The following is a 22,690-nucleotide window of genomic DNA, read 5'->3' on the forward strand; positions in this document are numbered from 1 at the left end:
TTATACACGCGGCTTCCTGTTGCAAATCGCATGCGTACGAGCGACGTGTATGCGTGCGCCGATAATAGTTTAATTAACGAGCTCGCGAGCTGGGCTCGTCTCAATAACAGTCTTTACCTTTACAACTTTCTCTTAACGTGTCCGCTAATATAACGCGAAGAGATGTACATATATTGTCGCAAAAAAGTTGTACACTTCTGAACGGCGCACGCATCAAAATCAATGAATGAGATAGAGCGATGAAATTGTTTTTTACCTGACGAACGATCACCTGACGTATCCGCTGCGATTGTCGCTGGCACTCCTTGTAGGCTATATGTGTGACTGTAGTGTTATTTAAATTAGATATCTATTTTTCATTAATTATATTTTCATTTACAGTTACTTTAGGAAGTAAGGTGAGCATTTCACCATTTTAACTTACTTCTCATCAACGAACTTTTTACTACTGCTGATACCTTATATTTTTATCACCGGTAGTTAAAAAATTCGTTAATGAGAAGTAAGTTAAAATGATGAAATACTTACCTTACCTTAAATTATTATTACAGTCACACATTTCACCAAAGAAATGATTACATTAGTTTTCTAATCGATTTTTCAAAATCCTGATTTCGTAGACAAATTTTGAGACCAGATTTGAAATCAGCGTGAAAAAATCAACTGGAAATGATGTATAGCATGTGAAAAAAACATTTTTTCCGCGCGCGATATTGGATAAACCACAATTTTCTTGAAATTGTGCAAGTTTAACGATTTTCTTCAAGGTTAAAAAACGTTCATAGCATAATCTCTCTATGTTTCCCGTATTCTGCAAAGTATCAGCTTTAATCTTAAAAAAATTTCATCGCTCTATCTCATTTCTATCGAAAGTTCTTTGATTTTGACACAGAATTCATCGGTTTGTCCTACTGTGCGGCGTGATTTGATTTGGATGCTCATATAACAACAGGTGTATAATTAATTGAGTCCATTGGTATTCGAGTGGCGACTCTATGTCTAATTTTCTTCGGGCAAGTATGCAATCATGGTTCCCACCATTTGCGACGTTAGGAAGATGTGTTAATCGAATGAAAAGGTTGAGGTGGAAATATCTTGGCTTACTGAACGCGTAGCAGATCGCGTATAGGAAATCGCACTTTCGAGTGGAATTACGAGGAATACCGCGGAGCATCGCTAACGAACTCGCCGCTGCTCCCATGGATCGATTCCCGGTGGCCGTGTTCCAGGATCCGTCTGTCTCTCCCTTCCGTCTCCTACCCTCTTTTTCTTTATTTTCCGCCACTAATAAGTAATTTCACGGGAGGGTCGCGCCGCTGGGAAATCCGGCTCGCCGAAAAATTGACGCGGCACGTTAAAAGAGGACGTCTCGGCGGGATCCAATTAAATTCCGCGGCGTTAACGACGCGCGTACTCTGTCTTTTTTCGCTTCGCGGCAGCTCCGGAGGCTCTCGTGAAAGAATGACGTAAAAGCGCGGCGAGGAGGCGACAGGAGATGGAAAGGGAGAAAAGGAGAGAGAGAGAGAGAGAGAGAGAAACAGAGAGGAAAAGAGGTGGATAGAAAGCGAGAGGGAGTTGTGGAGACACACCGAGGGAAAGAGAAATGGACGGGGGTGGAATTTACCGTCCTAACGCAATTTCCCAGGCGATAAAGCTCCGGCAGAGGCGTCGAAATAACATCTCCAGGACTTTTCTTCGTTCCTCTAATAGTCTCTGCACGGGGTGCAATATTACCGCGCGCCTTCCGTCTCCGCGGCGCGGCGGAGAGACCCCTAAAGTCTGCATCGATTCGTTGATAATCGCGATCGACTCGCGCCCAACCACGGTAATTAACGTCCCTCTTTATTTGCCTCGATTTTTCTCAGTCCGCGTTGACGAGCTTGCTCTCCTCTCTCTCTCTCTCCCTCTCGCTTTTTCTCCGCGTACCAAGACAAGCTGGTTGTTTTTCTACCCCCGGTCGCCTCGTCATCTCTTCCCGTAATAATCTCTTTGTGCTACCGAGTAACCGTACGGTTGAATTTATTGCGGCCTCCCTGCCGGAAACACGTTCGCAAGAAAATCCTCTGGGCAAAGAAGCCTGCTCTTCTCCGATCTACCCGGTTTTTGCGCGTTCTTACCTACGCAGGCCCCGAAAGAGAGAAAGAGAATAGAGGACGAGGACCGCGGGAGAAGGCTGTCGACGACCCACAAGGACCTCGGCGACGACGACGATGACGACGACGACGACGACGAAGACGACGACGACGGGTCCTTCTTGCACGGTCGGAACTTTTTGCGGTCTCTCTCGGGACGAGCCCGAGCCCGAGAGCTCGAGCCTGAGCCAGAGCTCGAGCCGAGGGGGGCAATAAAACTAATGGTAACGCGCGCCGGTAATTCCTTGCGGTCTGTTTGTCGCAAGTCGACGACCTGGCCTCACCGCCTCGTCATTTGCCGAGGGAGGATACCGCGTCCGACGTCGACGTACAAGTGGTTCCTCGGATCGGACACGGACCACGGTCCCCCCGTTTCTCTCTCTCCCTCTCCCTGTCCCTCCATGCTCACGATCCCCCTAACGATCGACACGATAGAGATCGAAAATCGTTGTCTCTATCAGGCCTAATTATTTACGAAGAGCTAGTCCCAATCAATCTCAATGACCTTGAAGCTTCCTGTCAAGGTCACCGTTCTGAACAATCCGAGAATTTCGAGAACATCAGCTAATCTAGCCAATCGAATTGGATGGAGGGTACCGGTTCGTAAATAATTACCGAGTCCACTCTCCGGTCGACTCTTCGACCAGTCGTTCCTTGGAAGTTCGAAATCCGGGTACGGTTTAATCCGTCTTCGTTGTTTCTGTAAATATCATCGGCGGATAGGAAAGTCGGGGGTATCTGAAATCAATAGGAAGACCTTGAAGCGTGGAGCGGAAGAACTACTCGGAGAACGTAGAAGGTGGTTGAGACGTGGGAGGGAAACTCGCGACTCACGAGGGGTTCGAGAAAAGCTGATTTCGTAGATGCTGACGCGATGGAATCCCGCGTAATCCGAACGCAAACAGCGTCGGAGAACGTCGGTGCTCTAGGGTCGCGGAAAAGGGATCCCCCCCGACCGGAGCACGAGCCCTTGGCCCCCGGGCCGCGTTATTTAAACTCCGTTTATCTTATCGCGACTGATTCGGAGTCAGAGAAGCAGGCGCGCGCGCGCGCTCGCGCGTAGGTTCGAGGGCCCGTGGCCCCGATTTAACGACTGGCTATCGTACAAAATTAAGATCGTCCCGTGTGTTCCGGCTTGATTGCAGTGGGTGGAAGAGTCGTTCACGAACTTCGAGAAGGGCATCAATTGGCGGAGCTACGTTGTCTGCGACGTGGCGTACAACAGCGTGAACAATTGGCTGTGGACGCCGTTCATCGAGAGGGGCCCGGCGAACCGCATGTACGTAGAAGTCAAATTCACGATCCGTGACTGTTCGCTGTTCCCCGGAACCGCGCGCAGCTGCAAGGAAACATTCAGCCTGCTCTACTACGAGTTCGACGCAGCCACCAAAGAGCCGCCGCCCTGGGAGCCCGAGAGCTACAAGTTGATCGGTAAGACACCATCGTTGTCCTCCCTTCCTTCAAACCCCTAGCTACGGCACCGTAAACAGGATCCAGCAACTGCACTAACGTAGACTATCACTCGCCCATTCGCGACTGTCGAGTTCATTTATACCCCGTCGATATCATCATTCGGAAACAATCTACGCTGAAGTTGTTACACTCGGCTGCTATATACCAGTTGCCACGGTGCAGCTTCGCGCTTTAATCACCCGTCCACCGTAAACCGTAGTTAAGAAGCGCGCGCGGACGTTAACTCGTATCAGAGATTTACAACCTCCGTTGAATCCGTGCTGAACGACGCGACGCGACGCGACGTACGACAAAAGACGCGCGCGAGTAGAATAAGACGACGATAATCTCTGCGAAAGACGAGAAGACAACACGCTGTGACTGTTCGGTTCGCAGGACGCATCGCCGCCGGCGAGGGCAGGTTCAACACGAACACCGAGGTGGTGATCAACACGGAGGTGAAGTCGATCCCGGTGACGAAGAAGGGCGTGTACTTCGCGTTCCGGGACCAGGGCGCTTGCATCTCGATCTTGGCGATCAAGGTCTACTATATCAGCTGCCCGGAGGTCTCGGTGAACTTCGCGCGTTTCCCAGCGACGCCTACTGGTCGCGAGGTCGCGCTGATCGAGCAGACGAACGGCACCTGCGTGGACAACGCTGTGGTGATCGAGCAGCCTACCTTCCTGTGCAAGGGCGATGGAAAATGGTACCTGCCCAGCGGAGGATGCCACTGCAAGCCAGGCTACCACGCCGACGTCGTGAAACAGGAGTGCACCAAGTGTCCCGCCGGGAAATTCAAGTTCGAGGCGGGATCCCACAGCTGCGAGGTATGCCCGGCGCACAGCAAATCCTCCGACTCCGGGTTCACCGAGTGCCGGTGCAACGCCGGATACTTCAGAGCGGAGAAGGACCCCAAGAACATGCCGTGCACGCGTGAGTATCTTCCTCGAAACTCCACCGCCTCGTCCTTGAACGATTCTAATCGATCTTCTTCACAGAACCACCCTCCGCGCCGCAGAACCTGACGGTGAACTTCGTCGACCAATCCACCGTCATCCTCTCCTGGAACGCGCCGCATGTCCTGGGCGGCAGAACCGACACCACCTACAGGGTGGTCTGCGACGCCTGCAGCATGGGCGTCAAGTACATTCCCAGCACCGTAAGTTAACGTTTCGAACCGAGGACCGCAAACTGTACCACCTTCGAGAAATAGTTTTATTTCTGGGGAACCGCTGCTAGACGATTGAACGATTTTTCTCTCTTAAGCAGGAGGTTTTCGACGACACGAAGATCACGATCACGGGGCTGAACGCGGTGACCACATATCGGTTCCAAGTGTTCGCCGAGAACGGCGTGTCGGCGCTAGCCGGTAAATCCGAGTACGTGGACATCACCGTGACCACCGAGGCTAGCGTTCCCAGCTTGGTGAGCAACGTCCGCATCACCAGCGTCAAGAGCTCCGAACTGAGCATCAGCTGGGACGCTCCCATCACCGAGATAGGCGCGGACAGCGACCTGGTCGAGCGATACGAAGGTGATTGTCGTCGATCGATCCTTGCTAACACTCGTCCGTCCCAGTTTTCTCGAAATAAGTTATACCGTTCTGTTATTTCTCGGTAAATTTACCCGAAGCTTCGCGAGTTTTAATTGTTTAATGCGAACCTTTTTACCACTGTTAATTTGACACTGAGTGACAGATTCAGTTTGTAAAACGATGGACGGATGAGGGTTAACCTTCCGTCGGGCGTACCTCGAAAACAGTCACCCCCACCCTTGGGGAGGGCCCAAAAGGGCGGCCCTACAAGTATACACCTCACCAAGTGCACTATTTCCCTAACAGCGGTTGTATAAATGAACTTAATTAGGTGTTTACCATGTTTTTTGAATGTGAGCGCGTCAAGCACATTGCGCCCGAACTCGGCGGTCCAGATATTACGCCCGACGGAAGGCTAAACGAGTCCGATTGGTAGTCTGACTGATTCGTGTCCGTTTTTGTTCAGTGAGGTGCTATTCACGCCACGACGACGCTACCAACGCCACCGTCGTCCAAACATCGGACCTGTCCGCGACGTTCAAGGGCCTGAAACCATCCACGGAGTACGCGATCCAGGTGCGAGCGAAAACGACCCGCGGATGGGGCGAGTACACGCCTGTGGTGTACAAGAAAACGCCGCATGCCATGGGCCTAGGTAATTATTACCCGGTTTTTTATACGCCAATGCGAGTCCAAGAGGAATCAATCACGAATGTGTGTGTGTTTCCTTGTTATAGATTACGTTGGAGAGGATGACAACATGCAGGTGAGGATCATAGCGGGCGCGATCGTAGCCGTGGTGGTTCTGCTGGTGATCATCATCATCATGACAGTTCTGATACTGAGAAGGTACGACCGGCGAGTATAAAATTCGTATGTCCCACCGGGTTTGTTTCGATAGAATTGATGCGATGTAATGATTTCGCTGCAGCAGGGCCTCGGACGAGTGCAACAAGAAACAGCCGAGCGACTGCGACACCCTGGAGTACAGGAACGGCGAAGGTACGTTCGTCCGACGCCAACAGGCCGGACAAACACTCTCTTTTCCTTCATAAATTTATTATCGCTACTACCCCCCTGTCACTTTCATAGTTGTTTCACTGCGCCCTCGTGTCTTGTGACTAATATTGTTGGAACCACCAGAACCCCGTTAGACCCAAGCAAGTATCGAACCCTAGCCCCCCGCCCCCGCAAAACCCCTCTCACCGACTCATGTGTATACAGTAACCCCAGTAAACCGGTAAATGTCTTGTCGCCGAACACCCACTGCTAGTTAGAGAATTATTTTCTCTCTTTGGAAAAAAAAATGAAAGAAAGATTGCTGAAATGTGGTTCGCCTTATTTTGTTCGTTCGAAGAAGAAGAAAAAAAGAAATATGCGAAAAGAAAGTTGTCGAAGTACCGAGTAATATATATATACACGACACACAGAAACACTCGCGTGGTTATATCTCTACGCGAGAAACGTAAAAAAGTAAACTGAAAAAAAAGCAGAAAGCAATGAGAAACGTGCTTTTTATTGTCAGGAAAATTCACTCCACCGATTCCGGTCTGCGGCCGTACTGTCATTATTCTAACCGAATTCTTTCGATTCTTTCTTTTCATGTGCGATTCCCCTAATCTATCGAACCTGCCTCCATGAACAAATCCATGAAAAAACCCAATGAAACAATGTACACAATCGCCTGCTACTACAGGACTAGTTGTGACCTACAGTAAGTCTTCTCCAACACCTCAAGTTTTTATTTTCTAGGAACTCGGTTTTACGTAGTTACTTCTTGCACCCCCTTTGTACATGCATCTTTGTCAGCTCGCGCGTTCCGGATTCTGAAAGCACGGGCACGCACAGCACTCTTTTTCGCTTCCTGCTCTCTCGCTTCTATGTACCCCGTCCATCGTCGAACGGAATGCGCGTTTTCCTTTGGTCTCGCGAATGCAGAATGCAACCCCGCCTCGGGAACACACAGGCGAGCAGAGAGAAAGAGAAGGAGTGGGAGAGATAGCGACAGAGACTGCTAGAGGGAGAGATAAAGAGGAGAAAGAGAGGGAGAGAGAGAGAGGGAGAGAGAGAGAGAGAGCCGTGCGTGCTCGCGTTTCGCGTGCTTGCCTACGTTGCGACGCGTATACTCTGTGTCTTTACCGTTCTGCATGCCTACTGTTCTTAGCGTGTTGTCACTTGCCATTGCACTCGTTTCACTTCAAGTGTGTTGTTCTATCGTTCTTTGTTCTTTTGTTGTCTGTTGTTTTTTTTTATTTCATATCCTACACACGCGTATAGCGCGCGCGGCGAACGATCATCGCGGCAGACGGGGACGGAAAAGCGTGCGCGAACATTTCGAGCAAACGAGATCGAATTCTCTCCGGCAGTTCCATCGAGCCGCGGAGAAGACTAGCTCGCGTTTCGCTACGTTCACACCGATCGCGCACATCTTTTCCGTTTCGTCTCCACGCTTTGCGTTCGTTCTGCATCTGTGTTGTTCAGCTTCGCGACTCATTCTCGAATCACATCATCAATCTCGATTAAAAAGAAAAAAACATCCATCGCTTCTTTTTGTTTGCTGTTTTGTCAATTAGTGTGTTGGTTGTTGTGTTGTTCACAGTGCACTGCAAAATGGACAGTTCACCGATTGTGACAACCCACACCAACAACAAGAGCAAGTCCTCGCGTAAGTCCTCACACTCTCAGTCCCACAGCTAAAACACACGAAACCGACGGAGGAATCCGCGAACCGTAGACTCTTACCCGCGACACACGTACACTATAGTTTGTCGCCCGACAAAAATACGTCCTCCGCTTATACACTCTGTCTCTATCACTTTTCTGTAAGCCATCTCACTCTTTTCTATTCTCTCTCTCTCTTAACTAAACGATCGTCTCTAGACGTTACACCGTAATCGACACAGAAGCACGGTAGCATGCTCGATTCCTTCTCTCTCGTTCTCTGTTCGTCGTTCTGCATCGTGTGTCTTCTTTCTCTCTATATTTTTCTATCTTCCTCTCACTCGTCTAGAGGAGAGGGTAGGAATATGAGATACCCGTTTTATTTCTTAATCCAGAAATTCTCGGAGCAGATACAAGTGGAAAAATCGAAATTTAAGGAATTTTCTACAGAACACGCGCTTTTCATCGATACCGTGTATACAGAATCTTGGTATTTCGTATTTCCACCCTATCTCGTATTCCCGCCCTCTCTCCACTACTCTTTTTCCCAACCGGAAACCGATCTTTCGGACCGGACGATCGACGTTCCGTGAAACGTTCCGAGCGTTGACACGCGGGAAATGCTGGATGTTCCGGTGGAACTCGAATTAATCGGTCTCCCGCGGAGAGAGCGTAACGCGAGCGTTCAGCTGGGTCGCAGATCCATGCCGCGGACACGTGAATTAACGGCGGACCGACCGAGTAATTCGATTCGAACCGGAGCATCCTCTGCACTCGGTGCGCCGCGACTAACGTCATTCAATCCGATGCATCGTTGATTGAGATCGTTTGGCGTATTAGGCATGCGAGAATTTCTGCTCTGGCATGAGAATTGGTTATGCGCGCGAGACCTCTTTTTTCCAATTTTTTTTTTTTTTTAGTTTCTTGTTTCGCAGTTTGTTTTGCGACCGTATATAGCGGCAGCAGCCTATAGAACGTAACTCGGCCCTGTTGTCGAACTTTTTTCGTTGTTGCGTTCTCTGTTATGTTTGCGTTTGTTCGTTCCGGCGACGGAGAAACACGATCGATGGTGCCCGTCGACGCGGTTTACATAGTAAAACTGAAGTTACGTGTCAACGACGAGACTTAGACGGCTCTAGATGGATACATCTCCGACTTGCGCTCTTTTCTTGAGGTGCTTATACGCTAGGAAGTAGCTCGTGACATTCTACGCATTAAGAACGTCACGTGAAATGACTTGTTTTCACGCGACGCGAGCCAATAGATTTCCAAATGCATTATTATCTCCTCTGTCTGCAACGTGATAACTAGTCTGCGGATCTTTAGGCAAAATAAAAAACGTTTGCATCGATCGCAAGACACTGGAGTGAGATAAAAGTATCTTTCTCCTTTTAATTACCCGATTATGCTGAAAGCAATACGCCGATGTCTTCAAATCTTTTTAATATGTCCACTGCTTTAAATTGTGCTTATAAACGCGTCAAATCCGCAGTCTACTGATAACACATGATTTCACGTGACGTAACAAGCAACGTGTCCGCACAAAATATCACAGGCTGCTTGCTCAGCGTGTTCGCACCATTTACATTGCGATTGATCTGTAACAGTTTGATTCACATTGATTCTGGAGCGTAACGAGTCTCGTTCTGTTCTTTCACGATACTGTATTGTTTTTGTTTTTTAAGAGGAAGGGTGTGTGAGTGTTTTCACGGGATGATACGGTTCTTTGTGTCAGGCACGGAGCGAGTGTTGCCCTGTAACGCTCCGAGATTCCGTCAAAATTTAACACACCGGCCCTCGTGTTAATATAATGAACTCTGTTTTGGTGACGTTGCAGTGACCACGCCGCTGTTCACACCTGCAGTGGGGGTCGCTGCCGCAGGTGCTGGAGGCGCCGGTGGTGCGAGCGCGAGGAGTTACGTCGATCCTCACACCTACGAGGACCCGAACCAGGCTGTCAGAGAGTTCGCTCGCGAGATCGACGCGGGATACATCACGATAGAAGCCATCATAGGTACTGGAGTCCTTTCTACCCTCTACAGCAGTGCTCGGTTAAATTTAAACGAGTCGTGTAAAGTAAACCGGGAGAAAACTGATGATCCGACTGGCTTCGGCGAAGCTACCTCGATGAGGAAGAACAGAGAATGAATACAAAATGTAAAGAGAAAGCTTCGCTCCTGGACTGATGTAAATTTAACCGAGCACCACAACCAATCGTCATCCTCCCCACGATTCACGCTCACTGATCCGCGCGCTACCGTTCTGTGCGATAACAGGTGGCGGTGAATTCGGCGACGTGTGTCGAGGAAAGCTGAAACTGCCGCCGGATGGTCGAACGGAGATCGACGTCGCCATCAAGACCCTGAAGCCAGGTTCCGCGGACAAGGCTAGGAACGACTTCCTCACCGAGGCCTCGATCATGGGCCAGTTCGAGCATCCGAACGTGATATTCCTCCAAGGTGTCGTGACCAAGAGCAACCCGGTGATGATCATCACCGAGTTCATGGAGAACGGCAGCTTGGACACCTTCCTGCGTGCGAACGACGGCAAGTTCCAGGTGCTGCAGCTGGTCGGCATGCTGCGCGGCATCGCCAGCGGCATGCAATACCTCGCGGAGATGAACTACGTGCATCGGGATCTCGCTGCGAGGAACGTCCTCGTGAACGCCGCACTCGTGTGCAAGATCGCGGACTTTGGACTGAGCAGGGAGATCGAGAGCGCTACGGAGGGAGCCTACACGACCAGGGTGAGCTAAACGTCCTTGTACATCCGTGTACGACTCTCTTGAGGAGTCTCTTCTGTCTCTTAGAGAATGGCATCTTCGGTAGCAAACGCTGGACAAAGAGAAAAGAGTATTTGTAGGTTTGTTAATGGTCACCCTTATTGAAATTCAGAACTCGGAACTAGATTATTAGCGAATACAGAGCCTGTCCAGTGTAGAGAGTGTGGTCCATAGCATTTTAGAGGGTGCAGGGCCGCCCTTAGGCTCGGGTGGCCCCCGGAGAGGAACGAAGGCATTTTGCCCCTTGATAACTCTAATTCGTATTTGAACCTCACCGTGAAATTGAATGATCACGAAAGCTCGTGTGTGTGTTTGCCGCAAAAGGGTGGAAAGATTCCGGTGCGATGGACAGCTCCCGAGGCGATAGCGTTCCGGAAGTTCACAAGCGCGTCGGACGTGTGGAGCATGGGCATCGTGTGTTGGGAGGTGATGTCGTACGGGGAGAGGCCGTACTGGAACTGGTCGAATCAGGACGTGATCAAGTCGATCGAGAAAGGCTACAGGCTTCCAGCGCCGATGGACTGTCCGGAGGCGATCTACCAGCTGATGCTCGACTGCTGGCAGAAGGAACGAACCCATCGCCCGACCTTCGCCAACCTGACCCAGACCTTGGACAAGCTAATCCGGAGCCCGGAGACGCTCAGGAAAATCGCCCAGAACAGGTAAACGTTCTCCTGTCCTTTTCGGGCCGCTCTGTTGGCGAACTGTTTGACAATCGCGAGCACGCGCGACCGAGTCTCCAGTCTTCTTCTCGCGCGCCGCTGACGATCTGCGAGTTGTCGTCGTCGTTTGTCTTCTCTGCGATCTTATTTTGTACTAACTCGCGAAGTTTCTCGCTTTTCTAGGTCGCGCGACCACTCTCCGTCGTCTACTAACGCGACCGTGAACAACAAGTTCGTTTTGCCTGTTCATCGCGCGAACGATTCGATGGCCGCGCCGCGAGCAACGCGGATCGATATCTCCGAGTTGTTTTGCTCTCGCGTTTTCCTCTCCTCCGCTACCGGGGCGAGCAACGAAATTATCGCCGGCTCGAACATCGGCGGAGTACATCCTCGAACGCGAGCCACCCGCGCCTGTACGTACACTACTGCTATACCCCAACCATCGAATCGTTCGTCCATCATCTCTCTCTTAACACGATATCATGCCGCATGCCACGCGTATTCACACTTCGTGTCCATAAATTAATTTCTCTCGACAGCCAAAGGTTTTTTCCGTTTTTCTCTACGCTGAATACTTGCGAAACACCGCTCTGCGCTCTCCACGTATACGCTGGTTTTTTTTTTCTTTTTAGATCTGGGCTTTTGCGATATGTTGTTGCTCATTCGTATAATAGGATTGTCACGCCATCGAAGCGACGTGTATACATGTACGCCTGTTGAAATAATCGTCCAGGATATATAATGTCTCATTTGATGAATTTAGACCTGTGTGTGTGCGCGCGCCTCTGACCAACCTATATATACCGACAGAGACAGATTTTTTCGTCTGCACGCGACGCGCTCGAGGCGTCGTGTAACGCACCTCGACCTGATTGGCATTACTGGAACCCGGGCATATTATAATCTGTGAATCGAAATCTACTGGACTGTGATTCTGTTCGTTCGCACCTTTCTCACAACGATCATATGTCGATTTTTTTTTCTCTTTTTTTTTTGTTCATTTACGTAAGCAAGCTGTTTTACTCGTTACTTCCGATATATTGGTTTTCTTCGTTTAAACGCTACTTGTATTTTTTTTTATATATCTCTTTTTCCGTTCTTGTGAATTCTCATCTTCCGCTTGCTCTTTCTCGACTTCAGTTCTTTCTCCAGTTTTTTTCGCACGGTTTCCCGTAGCACGAAAAGTCGTCAAAATTGATTTTTCGGCAAAGCGCCTCCGCTTCCTCGCTTCCCGTTCTCTTCGCATCGAAATTCTATCCGATACCGGGGACGAATTCGCTTTTTCCGCGTGTCCGAGCAGCTGGAACACGTTTCTGTTGGATTATTCTTGTTTGCAGCACACGTTTAGCACGGCGAATCTCTCTCACGGCGGACGCGCCCGCGATCACGTTGAATCGCGGAAATACTGCTCGGCCGCGAGAAAGTTCCGCGACGCTGACAACAAGTGGCTTTTGCGTGCGCGCACGACTCTGCGCTTTTTCCGGAACTGCTTCTCTAACTTCCTTTGAAACGCGCGCGTACAGAAAAACGAACGAGAACGAAAGAAAAAAAGAAAAGAAAAGAGTAGATCATCTGGGTGTCAAACGGAAAACAGCTGTGCTTGTTAAACGTCACTGTTCAAGATCGGACATTTCACATGCAACAACCTGATAACTTTCTTCGGAACGCGCGCGCGCGTGCTGGAAAAAACGAGAAGAGTAAACGCGACGATCAGCTGGTGTCGAAAAACTAAAAACCGCAACTATTCCGTCGCTGTTGTCCGTGCTACTTTAGCTGGGAGGAAAAATTAATTTATGGACGAAAGTCTTTGGCGCGAATCATTCTCGCGCGGGATAATTTTTGCCGTTCGCGTTTCAAGAGAACGACGAAAACAAAAGTGCGCATCGCACTGCGGTGGCTTTCAGAGAGCTTTTATCGCTTTAGCGCTTATCGTTTCTGTAATCCTCGATCCCCTTTACCCTCCTCCGACGCCCTCCGTCGCGTCACGTCCCGTCCTTCTCCATCCCTCGGTGGTCCCTCCCCCCGAACTCGGCCCATCCGCACCGCCACTTATTTCCACCGCGGAACCACCGCGAAAAAAAGAGCGAACAAAGGCGAGATCAAACGATACTCGACAGAGAGAGAGAGAGAGAGAGAGAAAGAGAGAGAGTCGGACGCGACGTCTTGCTCCGCTTTATCGTCGACCGATCGTTAATAAGGAATACGAGAGAGAGACGTCTGTGTCGCGCCGGTTGCCTGATCTCGGTTCCCGTTGCTGAGAGGACCGCGGGAGACGAAGAGGGGCCACTCGAACCGAAACAAAGAGAACCAGAGACACGCGGGACAGGACATTTTCTCTCGAACCCCGAGAAAAACGATCTCGCAACGGGACCGTTTCGGCTTGGGACCAATCGATTATCGTTGGATTTCACACGCAGCCCTGTGGACCGTCTCTTCGCCGAACCGTCGAGTGAAAGCGTTTTCGGTCGAACGGAACGGGCCACGTTCTCGCGTTCCTTCTCTCCATCCGGTTCTTCAAGATCGATTCCACGGCTCTTTGCTCTGAAATCGTTCGACTTTCGAGTTGATCGAAATCAACAGCCTCTGTTCTCTTTCTCTCTCTCTCTCCCTCTCTCCTCGGACACTTCCTCCTCCTCCCTTTCTTCCCGATAGAACAAAAAAAAACGATATTTCAGTTTCTCCCACCGACGACGTCCCTTTTTTTCTGGGCTAATTCTTTGTGGTTTTGGTTTTGTGGTGTCTTTGGTACCCGACTACGAACTGCAACCGAACGCAACTGCGACAACTACCATCTACCACCAATCTACAACTCTCCGACAACAACCTACTACAACAACAACAGCGTGAGGCCACCTGCACACAATCCATACTATGTCACAAGCCACGCGGCTGCCGCACAGGTCGCGGCAGCGGCCGCTGTGATGCCAGCCGCGGCCACCGGCCAGTTCGTAGACGTAGTCGGCCATCAGGCCCATCAAGCCCAGTCGACGATTGCCGTTCCAGTAATGCCACCAGGAGCCGGCCGTAGCTTACACTATCACACACACGCAACGACACACGCACTGCCACAGCAGCCACCGCTTACCTACCCTAATTGGGTCCCGTTCACGCATTTCGGTTAGGCCCGGCAAGGCCCGTCTACTCACAACCATCCGCGTCTGGAACAGTCGAACGACCAAGCGGCCCTCTAACACTCGTCGTGTTCAATCTCGACAACGGTTTTGCCAAATATTATACTCTAACTCGACGCTGCTACTACCAATTCGTCTCTATGCTTCCATCGGTTCGCGGTCCTGCTCTGGGCTTGGTTATCCGTAGACTGCGGATTTTATGCGTTCACTGTTTGTTGCAATGAATACGATACAATTTCTATCTTGCGTAAAGATCCGCTGTCTAGTCATCAGCCTGCAAGCACTGTCGTTTAACACCAGGCGCGTAAAATGACGGGTCTGTGTGTTCGGAGATTAAAGACTGCCGTCTTCTTTTCAACTTTGTACACTTTGTACATTTCATTTAACAAACCGTTGCATCCACGAAGACTGCCAGTTTCATTGACGCACCAGATGCAGATTTCGAATCCAGCTCGATTCGATTTCATCGCGTCCATTTTACGTAGCTATTATAAACACGATCATTTGCGTAGCTGTTCACACACGACTCACACTTCCTTATAATACTCAGAAACAAAGGTATGCGATAGAAATGACGAGGACAGATCCAAGGAGGATCAAGAATAACCGCAGACGAAACGAAAGCGATAAGAAGAACGATATTCTGATCGCTTTATCGGCGATCGGGCAAAGAGCATCGACCGTCTTGGAGCTCTTCGGAAAAGAGAGAAACGGTCCCGACTGTTCTCGAATGCAAAAGTAGCAGCGTCGAAGTGAAAACGCGACTCGGTTGGGAAAGAACCGAAGGAGCCCCTTGAGCTAGCAACCAGGAGTACAAAGTGTCTTCGTCGCTCGACTTTCCTCTCGCGCGAGATCTTATTCCAGGATCAAAGCCGCGCGACGATTTTCGACCGGCTAGAGTCTCGGGGACGTTCTCTTTTCTAGAAAAAACACGGTAACGAGGACCTTGAGGGAACTGTCAGTTTCCCACGAGCCGAGGGGGATCGAACTTCTTCTTCTTTCCGCGCGCTCCGGGTTTGGATCAACAGGTTCGAATCTGTTTTTTTTTGTTCACCGCTGTCGCGCGGCTTTCGTCCATCCCCGGAACGAGCCGCGACGAGAAAGGATTGTTCGCGAGCTGGTAGCGTTCCGGGCAAACACCGGGAAGTCACGGGAATAACACGTAGAACGTTTTTTCGCGAGCGATTATTAGCGATTTCGCGCGTATTAGGGATAAAAGTGTTTAGGACGCGCTCGAATCACTCCGTTTTCACGTATTTAGAACGTTTAGGAGATGTTAGAAAGAGAGCGGATTAGCCGTCTGTAGACGAATAAAATGTTTGTTCTCGATTTTTCAACCGGTTATATTATATAGATCGATTCGAATTAAATTAGATCCGCGAACGAGACACGGAGCCTATGTATTACGATTACACGATTCTAATATTAGATTCGCTCGTCGGATCGGCGACGAAAAGTGTTGGCTGTGTTTCCGTTTACGTCCGCGCTCAGAGTTGCATGAAATTTTGGGAAAATAGGTTCGTTTTTGTCTAAAAAGATGATGATCAGAAGGATTTTTGGCGACTCAAAAAGCAAATTTTTATTATTTCAATATCAGTCCCTACCTTACCGACAAAATTTTTTTACTATTTTAAGGATGTTCTGGAGGTACAATGGGAGACAAAAGTATAAAAAATTCGAAATCCACCAATATATTGGCAATGAAAGCCATTCACGAGTATATTTTGCATACTTTTGTACACTTTTGTCTACACTGTTGTCGCGTTTCCATGCTAGTGAGATGACAACACGATAAATTTGACGTTTTGTAACAGTTTATAATTTTTACTATATATAAAAAAAACTGGAGTTTCTAGTTGCGTTGTTTCAAGGTTTAAATAGGGTTTGAAGTGGAATTTTATGAATTCTTCATAAGAAGACGTGTTAAAATGTACAAACTTTTAAGTTGCTGTAATTCTTAAGCACAGTACAGTGAATCGAACCCACTAAGAATTGTATCTTGTCAAATTTTCCAAAATCTTGTTGCGTTTTTACATACCTCCAGAGAACATCCTTAATGTCACTCTATAGTCTAAGTAGAGGTGGCATTCAATTATAGATCACACGTGTGAATTTTTATGGCGCTAAGAGGTCAACAAACCTGGTGATGATCCGTTTTTGCAATTAATTAAAGATATTAAATATGTACATTCTGGAAATCAATATAAAATGTTTTTAAAATTCCAATTGTTCAACCAATTAATTAAATATCTACAATGGGAAGATTATGCGATCAGAATTAGTTAGGATTAGGTTGTAGGGGGTGGCGGTAGAAAATACAGAGTAGTGTCGGTAAGGTAGGGAATGACATTAAAATCGTAAAAAATGTTTTGTCGCCAAAAATCCATCTGACAATCATCATTTTAGTCAGAAAAGACGCCATTCCCAAAATTTCGTCCAATTCTGAGCACGGACGTAATCGGAAACTTCGCCAAAGTGTTTTTTATCGCGATGTTCGGACGTAGATTTGATCGGTTTCTAGCTGGCACGTGTGGACGTCGTGTAGAGAGTATTTATGGTTCTAGTTAGAGGGATTTATATGGAAAATTTTAAGAGAGTATATATATAAATACATCACGCGTATATATGTATATGTACCCTCCAGTTTTTTCGTAGCGTTAACGAGAATTTATAGAGGACGAATCGAACCAACGAATAGCAATATAGGTGGCCGGAGGAGAGAGGATACGTAAGCTCGGAGCTTTAGAAGCGAGTAAAGAGAGAGAGAGAGGATTTTATCCGCGGAACGTGTTGTACGCGAGAATGCAGTCATAGTCTTTCAGATGTTTTTCTAATTCTTGATAATATACGTAATATATATATATATAAATCTAAGTATACATCTCGCACGCGTATACGTAAATACATGAATCTATATATATATATAAATGAAGAACAAAACAGAGAGAAGAAAGGCTATATGTATGTACACACACACACATATATATAAATATATAGTATTTATTGACGTCATCGACTTTACGGCAAAAAGAAAGAGGAATAAAGCAAACAAAACAAACGAACAAACAAAACTGCAAAGACTTATTAGCATTTAATCGTGCGAGCGACCGTTCGAGACTAGATTAGAATAGTATTTTTTTACTTGAACCAAGCGGAAGAAACGTCGGTGAAAATCGCGCCGGAGAGAGACACACACACACACGCCGTTGAACGCAGAGAGACAAGCCCAGGCCGTGTTTCCACGCCGAGCTAGCTAATCGATGATACACAATCGCGCGACGCGGCTAGCAAGCGCGCGTCGCGTACACTTACCTTTTAGGAAAAAGAGAACTTCGGAAAGTCGATCGTAAACAGTAGTGGTACACGTGTATTATACGTTGCGCAACACCATTGCAGGAAAAATGATCGATCGAAGAGGTTCGCACGGGGGGAAAGAGAGAGAGAGAGAGAGGAAGAGAGGCTGCCTAGTTTCGCGCGGCGCTCATTCGAGAAGGCGACGGTTCTCCGACGATTTTTCTGTTCCGATCGATCCGGCGACATTCGGGTGAACCGAATAGGGAAAAAGACAGGGATAATTAACCCGGGAGACAGAGCGACCGAGAGCGAGAGACGGACAATCAGCTTAGAAGCGCGTTCGGTCGCGGGAATCGAATCGAATCGACGTGAATCGACGTTTTAGACGCGCGCTAATTACCTCAGATAATGATACACGTGGACAATCGCGACGAATAGGAGCTTCGCGGAAGGAAAACTGCGAAACGCCAGCCAAAGGACACGTTACACACACACATGCAGACACACACACTGCCCGGAAAACACGGAATTCATACACTGAGACGCGCTCGCGGTAACACACGACACAAACACAGAAACACACGCAAGCACACACACCTCAGTGTGTGACCTCCATCGCACTAACAAATGCTAACAATTGTCAGAATCAGGGAAAGGGGTGCTCCACCCCCACCCCCACCCGCCTCGTCGACATCCTCCAACGTGCATTTGAGGAAAAGGTAAAAAATCAAGAACAGCTTTCAGTCGACCAAACAAGTAAACAACGATGCGCGTGACGAGGACCGACCAGCCATTCCTTCTAGCTCGGATGGGTGGAATTAACGTTGTTCCAATCTAACTCCGCCTCGAATGTGATACAACACGGTAGAGTGAAAAATCCGTTCGAAATCTTTGTCGACTCTTCGCTAAATTCAATCTTTGTTGATATAGTCGATTGTTTGAAGATCTCGAAGCCGGCCCTTTTCGCTCTATCGTGGACTTCTGTAAATCGTTCACCCGTCTACTGGCTCGTCGGTCTCCGTGCCGCGTTGGATTCACCCACGAGTATTGCTGCCACGTAGACAGCATTTGCTCTGCTTGTACCCTCTTAGTTCGTATCGCACTGCTTGCTTCGTACGCACCATTATCCATATTATCACGTATCTCTACGTTTACTATCGTACGTCCAGCTAATAAGTAATATACTATATCCGAGTACTTTCTGTGTATAACCGTGAAACGTGATCACACACCGTCATTCTTTAGTGCTCTCGTTGCCGCCATCAGCGAGTCTCACACTCTCATCACCATCGATCTCTCGTGTGCCAGCAGCATCGCCGTGTGCAACGATCCACGGAGTTTGGGGCTCGAGCTTCTTCCGCGACCTAGCCCGCGGCCTTCTTGGCACCGATCGGCCGACGTTCATCCACCTTTTCCATAGTGTTCAGAAACGGGGATCGGAACCAAGGACCCGGGCGCGGTCGCGGAAACTTGCCGAGTCACGATATCCAAGTGTACATAAAGATACTTTAACGAGCAACCCCGAACCCCGACCCCCAACCCTCTCTTAGATAAACTGGGGAACACGCCGCACCCTGCAATCGTGATTTCGATGAAATTTGTGTCGCAGAATGTTGCGCCCATATGCTTCAATCAACGGTCATTCGTACCGAGAGGGTGAGAACGGCGAAGAGTACGTTTTCTAGAGTATCTCGGGAACTGAACGGTGCAGAAGAGAATTTATTTTTAAAGGTTTCGGGTCGCAATTGAAACGTATCTTCCGTGTAGATAATTCTTTGGAAATTCCTCCCTTGGATTTGCGACCTAAAGCCACGCAATAATAGTTTTCTCTTCTGTGCTATTTATTTCTCGAGACGTTCGCGCAAATGTGCTTTTCGTCCCGAATTTCAAGGACCGTCCTACGAGCATCCTAAGAAAGATACGGGTCGAATATTTTCAGAAGACCCATCGCTCTCGCATAAATTTCCTCGGAATCGTCGCGGCTAGGTTCGGTCTGTTCCCTTTTGAGATCCATTTTATACAGTGTACCCGTAAAAGTCAATCGAGTGAACGACACACCAGTACCGAGTAAAAACTTCTAGAAGTCAGTAGCAGACTCTCGAAACTCGACTCACGCTTCTTCGATCCCCTAACCAGTAACCTAGTTTATCCAGAACTCGATTTCTGCTGGCGGTGAGGCTACGCGTCGCCGATCCACGATGTTTCTTAAGACGATCGTCGGCCTTCCCGCGAGCAGAGCGATCGACACTGTTGTGTGTTCTAATGGGCGCCCTTTGTACATATATACTGTAATACTATCTCGGTATCCAGGTGGTACCGATCCAGGACAGAATGTTCGGGTGATACGTCCTCCAAGAACCAACTTGTCTACTTTACTTGGGTGATGAAGCGCGAAAGAACGAAGGCGAACTGTCCAAGCACAGAATTCAATGATTCTAGGGTAACTGCACCAGTGAATGAACATTTAAGAAATTGTTCAGGAAGATATTTTATTTTTTAAAAAAATATGTGAATTAAAGGAATCTCATATATGCCAAATGGCTCCCTGTACTTCATTTGTCAAAAACAAATGAACACAAATAAAATGAAATTATCATTATTTTTCTTTATTAAACGTTAAATAAAAAATATAAAAAATACCAGTCAATGAACGCTACATTCTAGTAATTGAACAATGATGGTCCAATGAATGAACAAAATTACTTTAATCATAGTATACATACCTTACTAGTTTTAGCTGTGTTGCACACACTCAACGCACTTGGTGAAAATAGGCCATCTTAGAAACTAATGGTCAATTGACCAATATAAACCAATAGGAATACAGCTACGAAAAAGAGTCATATATTCCATTGGCCCAAGAGCCATTATCGCTAGTATGCCGTGCGGCTTAAAATTTGTTGAAATATACAAAAGCGTTCATTTACTGGTGCAGAGTTACCCTACATCTCTTTCGATAATCTTGTAAGATCAGCGACGAACGTAATAGCCTGCGTTCTTTCGCCACCTGTCCTTAGCAACCCAGACCAACGGATTGTAGACCCCCGGTACGAGTTTCCAGGTTTTTTGATTCGCGTAGCGTCCCTCCACAGTGCCCTCCAACCACCCACCCCGAAGAATCTCTAATCCCCCTGACGAATCCGTTGAAGAAATCTAACGCTGTATTCTCGACAGGAGCACCAATCCACTGGCGCCGGACGCGGTGGACTTGACGCAGCTGACCTCGGTCAGCGAGTGGCTGGCCTCGATCAAGATGTCCCGGTACGCGGACAGTTTCGAGAGGTCCGGCGTGACGACGCTGGAGGCGGCTGCCCGCGTCACCGTGCAAGAGCTGACGGCGTTGGGCGTGACGTTGGTGGGCCACCAGAAGAAGATCATGAACAGCGTGACCGCGTTGCGGGCGCAGATGTCCGCCACCTCGCAAGGTTTCCTCGTGTAAACCGCGTGGCTGCCTCGCAAAACGATCCGCAAAACGACCCGCAAACGTCGCGTCGGTTCTCGAGGATCGACGAAGCCGGGCGTCGTCGACGATCGCCTCTCCTCGAGGGGTTCCATCGTGGGACGACGGTCCGTGCGGCGACATCATCATCCTAGTCAGGACGACAGGCGTTTCTCGAGGAGAGCAGCGCCGGCGAGTACCGCGAGGAACCTGCTTTGAACGAACACATTCCACCGGCCGGTCAGAGATAGAGCCCCGTGAAAAAAGAAAGACAGAAAAATGAAAGGGCACGCCGTTCGCGGTGTGTCCCGTCAGTTCCCCCCGTAAAAGAACTCGTCAGCGAACGGAGAGCCAGCAGATCACCGTCTCTGACTCCCGTTGAACCCCGCCGATCTCGATCGGCAATCGCGACGCTACCCCGTGACGGGATCAATCCGTAGATAATGTATATGTATGTACGCAGAGCGCGACGGCCTAACGAATCCGAGTCGGCCGCGGCTACTTTCTCCCTCCTCTTCCTAGCTACGGTGTCCCGGAGAACTGATCGAATAATCCTCCTCGGCGAGACAGGACACCGGAACCGCTGCCCGTCTAATCACTGCCGCCGTCTAATCACTGCCGTAAAAATACCGTTTACACGCACTCGCGACACTCCGCTCGACGCGACCGGAAACAGCCAGAGGATCGCGCGAGATCGATCGAGGAAATACTGCCGACCGCTCACCGTCGAGGCCGACGCACTGAATCTTTGCTCACGCACCGACGCAGCCGAGACTAGCGCGGCGAGCTAACGCTTCACCGACCGGCGATTCTCAGCCGAAACAAATCCACATGGGAAGTCTTGTATTTCTCGAACGCTTGCGGAAAGATTTCACGTCCGGTCCGTGAAGCGTTAGCTCTCGCGGACGAACTTCCTTTCTGTTTTATATGTTCTTTACTCAATCCCGTGATACGCAAACCGATCCACGTTCCACGCGGTGTTCTCGCTCGCGTCGGACGGCGATCGAGCCACGAATCGGCGATCCAACAATCCAACGCAGACCATCCGGCGAACCGACGGCCTAATATTCTGTCCACGCGCCGCGCCCTTTCAATCTCCGATTCGCGAAATCCTGCGAAACGTTGCGGCAAACTGGCGGAACAAGTGGGAACAGTTGATTGACGATCCCTCGAGCGACCGTGGGATTCTCTTCCGATTTCGAGCTCTAGTTTTTAATTAATCCCTTCGCTGCTACGGACGAGATTATTTCTCGCTGGTAACCGCGAAAGGGTGGAAACGTTAATTTGTGTATAATTTTCTTAAAGAGTTTGCTTGTCAAACAACGCAATCTGTTCACCGGAGCTAATATTAGGTTAACGATGGAGCTGCGATAGAAGCTATCTTTCTTTATTGTGTTTATAGTGAAGCAGGTCGTCTCATTTCTTTGTACACACCGCCGATAAGATTACGAATCAATGAACATCGACGATAACATAATGGAAAGTAAATACTCTCATCACGAAACGTTTCGCTCGTTTATCGCAGCTTCCACGAATGTGCAGCTTCTTGAGATTATTCGGTAATAAATAACGAACGGTGAACGCTTTGCAATTGTCGGCGACT

General features: G+C 48.8%; 1 protein-coding gene across 20 annotated transcripts in view; it reads left to right on the forward strand.

Annotated features, from left to right (window-relative positions):
• Positions 1-21,226, forward strand: part of Eph (Eph receptor tyrosine kinase) — a 76,975-nt gene extending 55,749 nt beyond the window's left edge. The window contains exons 3-16 of one of the 20 annotated variants that reach the window (XM_076436496.1): positions 3,278-3,563; positions 3,981-4,517; positions 4,583-4,743; positions 4,851-5,118; positions 5,585-5,773; positions 5,856-5,967; positions 6,050-6,120; positions 6,815-6,832; positions 7,718-7,783; positions 9,617-9,793; positions 10,056-10,525; positions 10,886-11,223; positions 18,293-18,367; positions 20,823-21,226. In XM_076436496.1, coding sequence (XP_076292611.1) covers positions 3,278-3,563; positions 3,981-4,517; positions 4,583-4,743; positions 4,851-5,118; positions 5,585-5,773; positions 5,856-5,967; positions 6,050-6,120; positions 6,815-6,832; positions 7,718-7,783; positions 9,617-9,793; positions 10,056-10,525; positions 10,886-11,223; positions 18,293-18,367; positions 20,823-21,087 — 3,033 coding nt within the window. In that variant the 3' untranslated portion in view covers positions 21,088-21,226. Of the gene's footprint in view, positions 1-3,277; positions 3,564-3,980; positions 4,518-4,582; positions 4,744-4,850; positions 5,119-5,584; positions 5,774-5,855; positions 5,968-6,049; positions 6,121-6,814; positions 6,833-7,717; positions 7,784-9,616; positions 9,794-10,055; positions 10,526-10,885; positions 11,224-14,065; positions 17,660-18,292; positions 18,368-20,822 lie in introns of those variants that run through there. The other 19 variants (XM_076436502.1, XM_076436498.1, XM_076436497.1 and 16 more) reach the window with 19 other exon arrangements.
• The last annotated feature ends 1,464 nt before the right edge of the window (positions 21,227-22,690 follow it).

This window comes from Lasioglossum baleicum, chromosome 13, assembly GCF_051020765.1.
Source record: "Lasioglossum baleicum chromosome 13, iyLasBale1, whole genome shotgun sequence".
NCBI lineage: Eukaryota > Metazoa > Arthropoda > Insecta > Hymenoptera > Halictidae > Lasioglossum > Lasioglossum baleicum.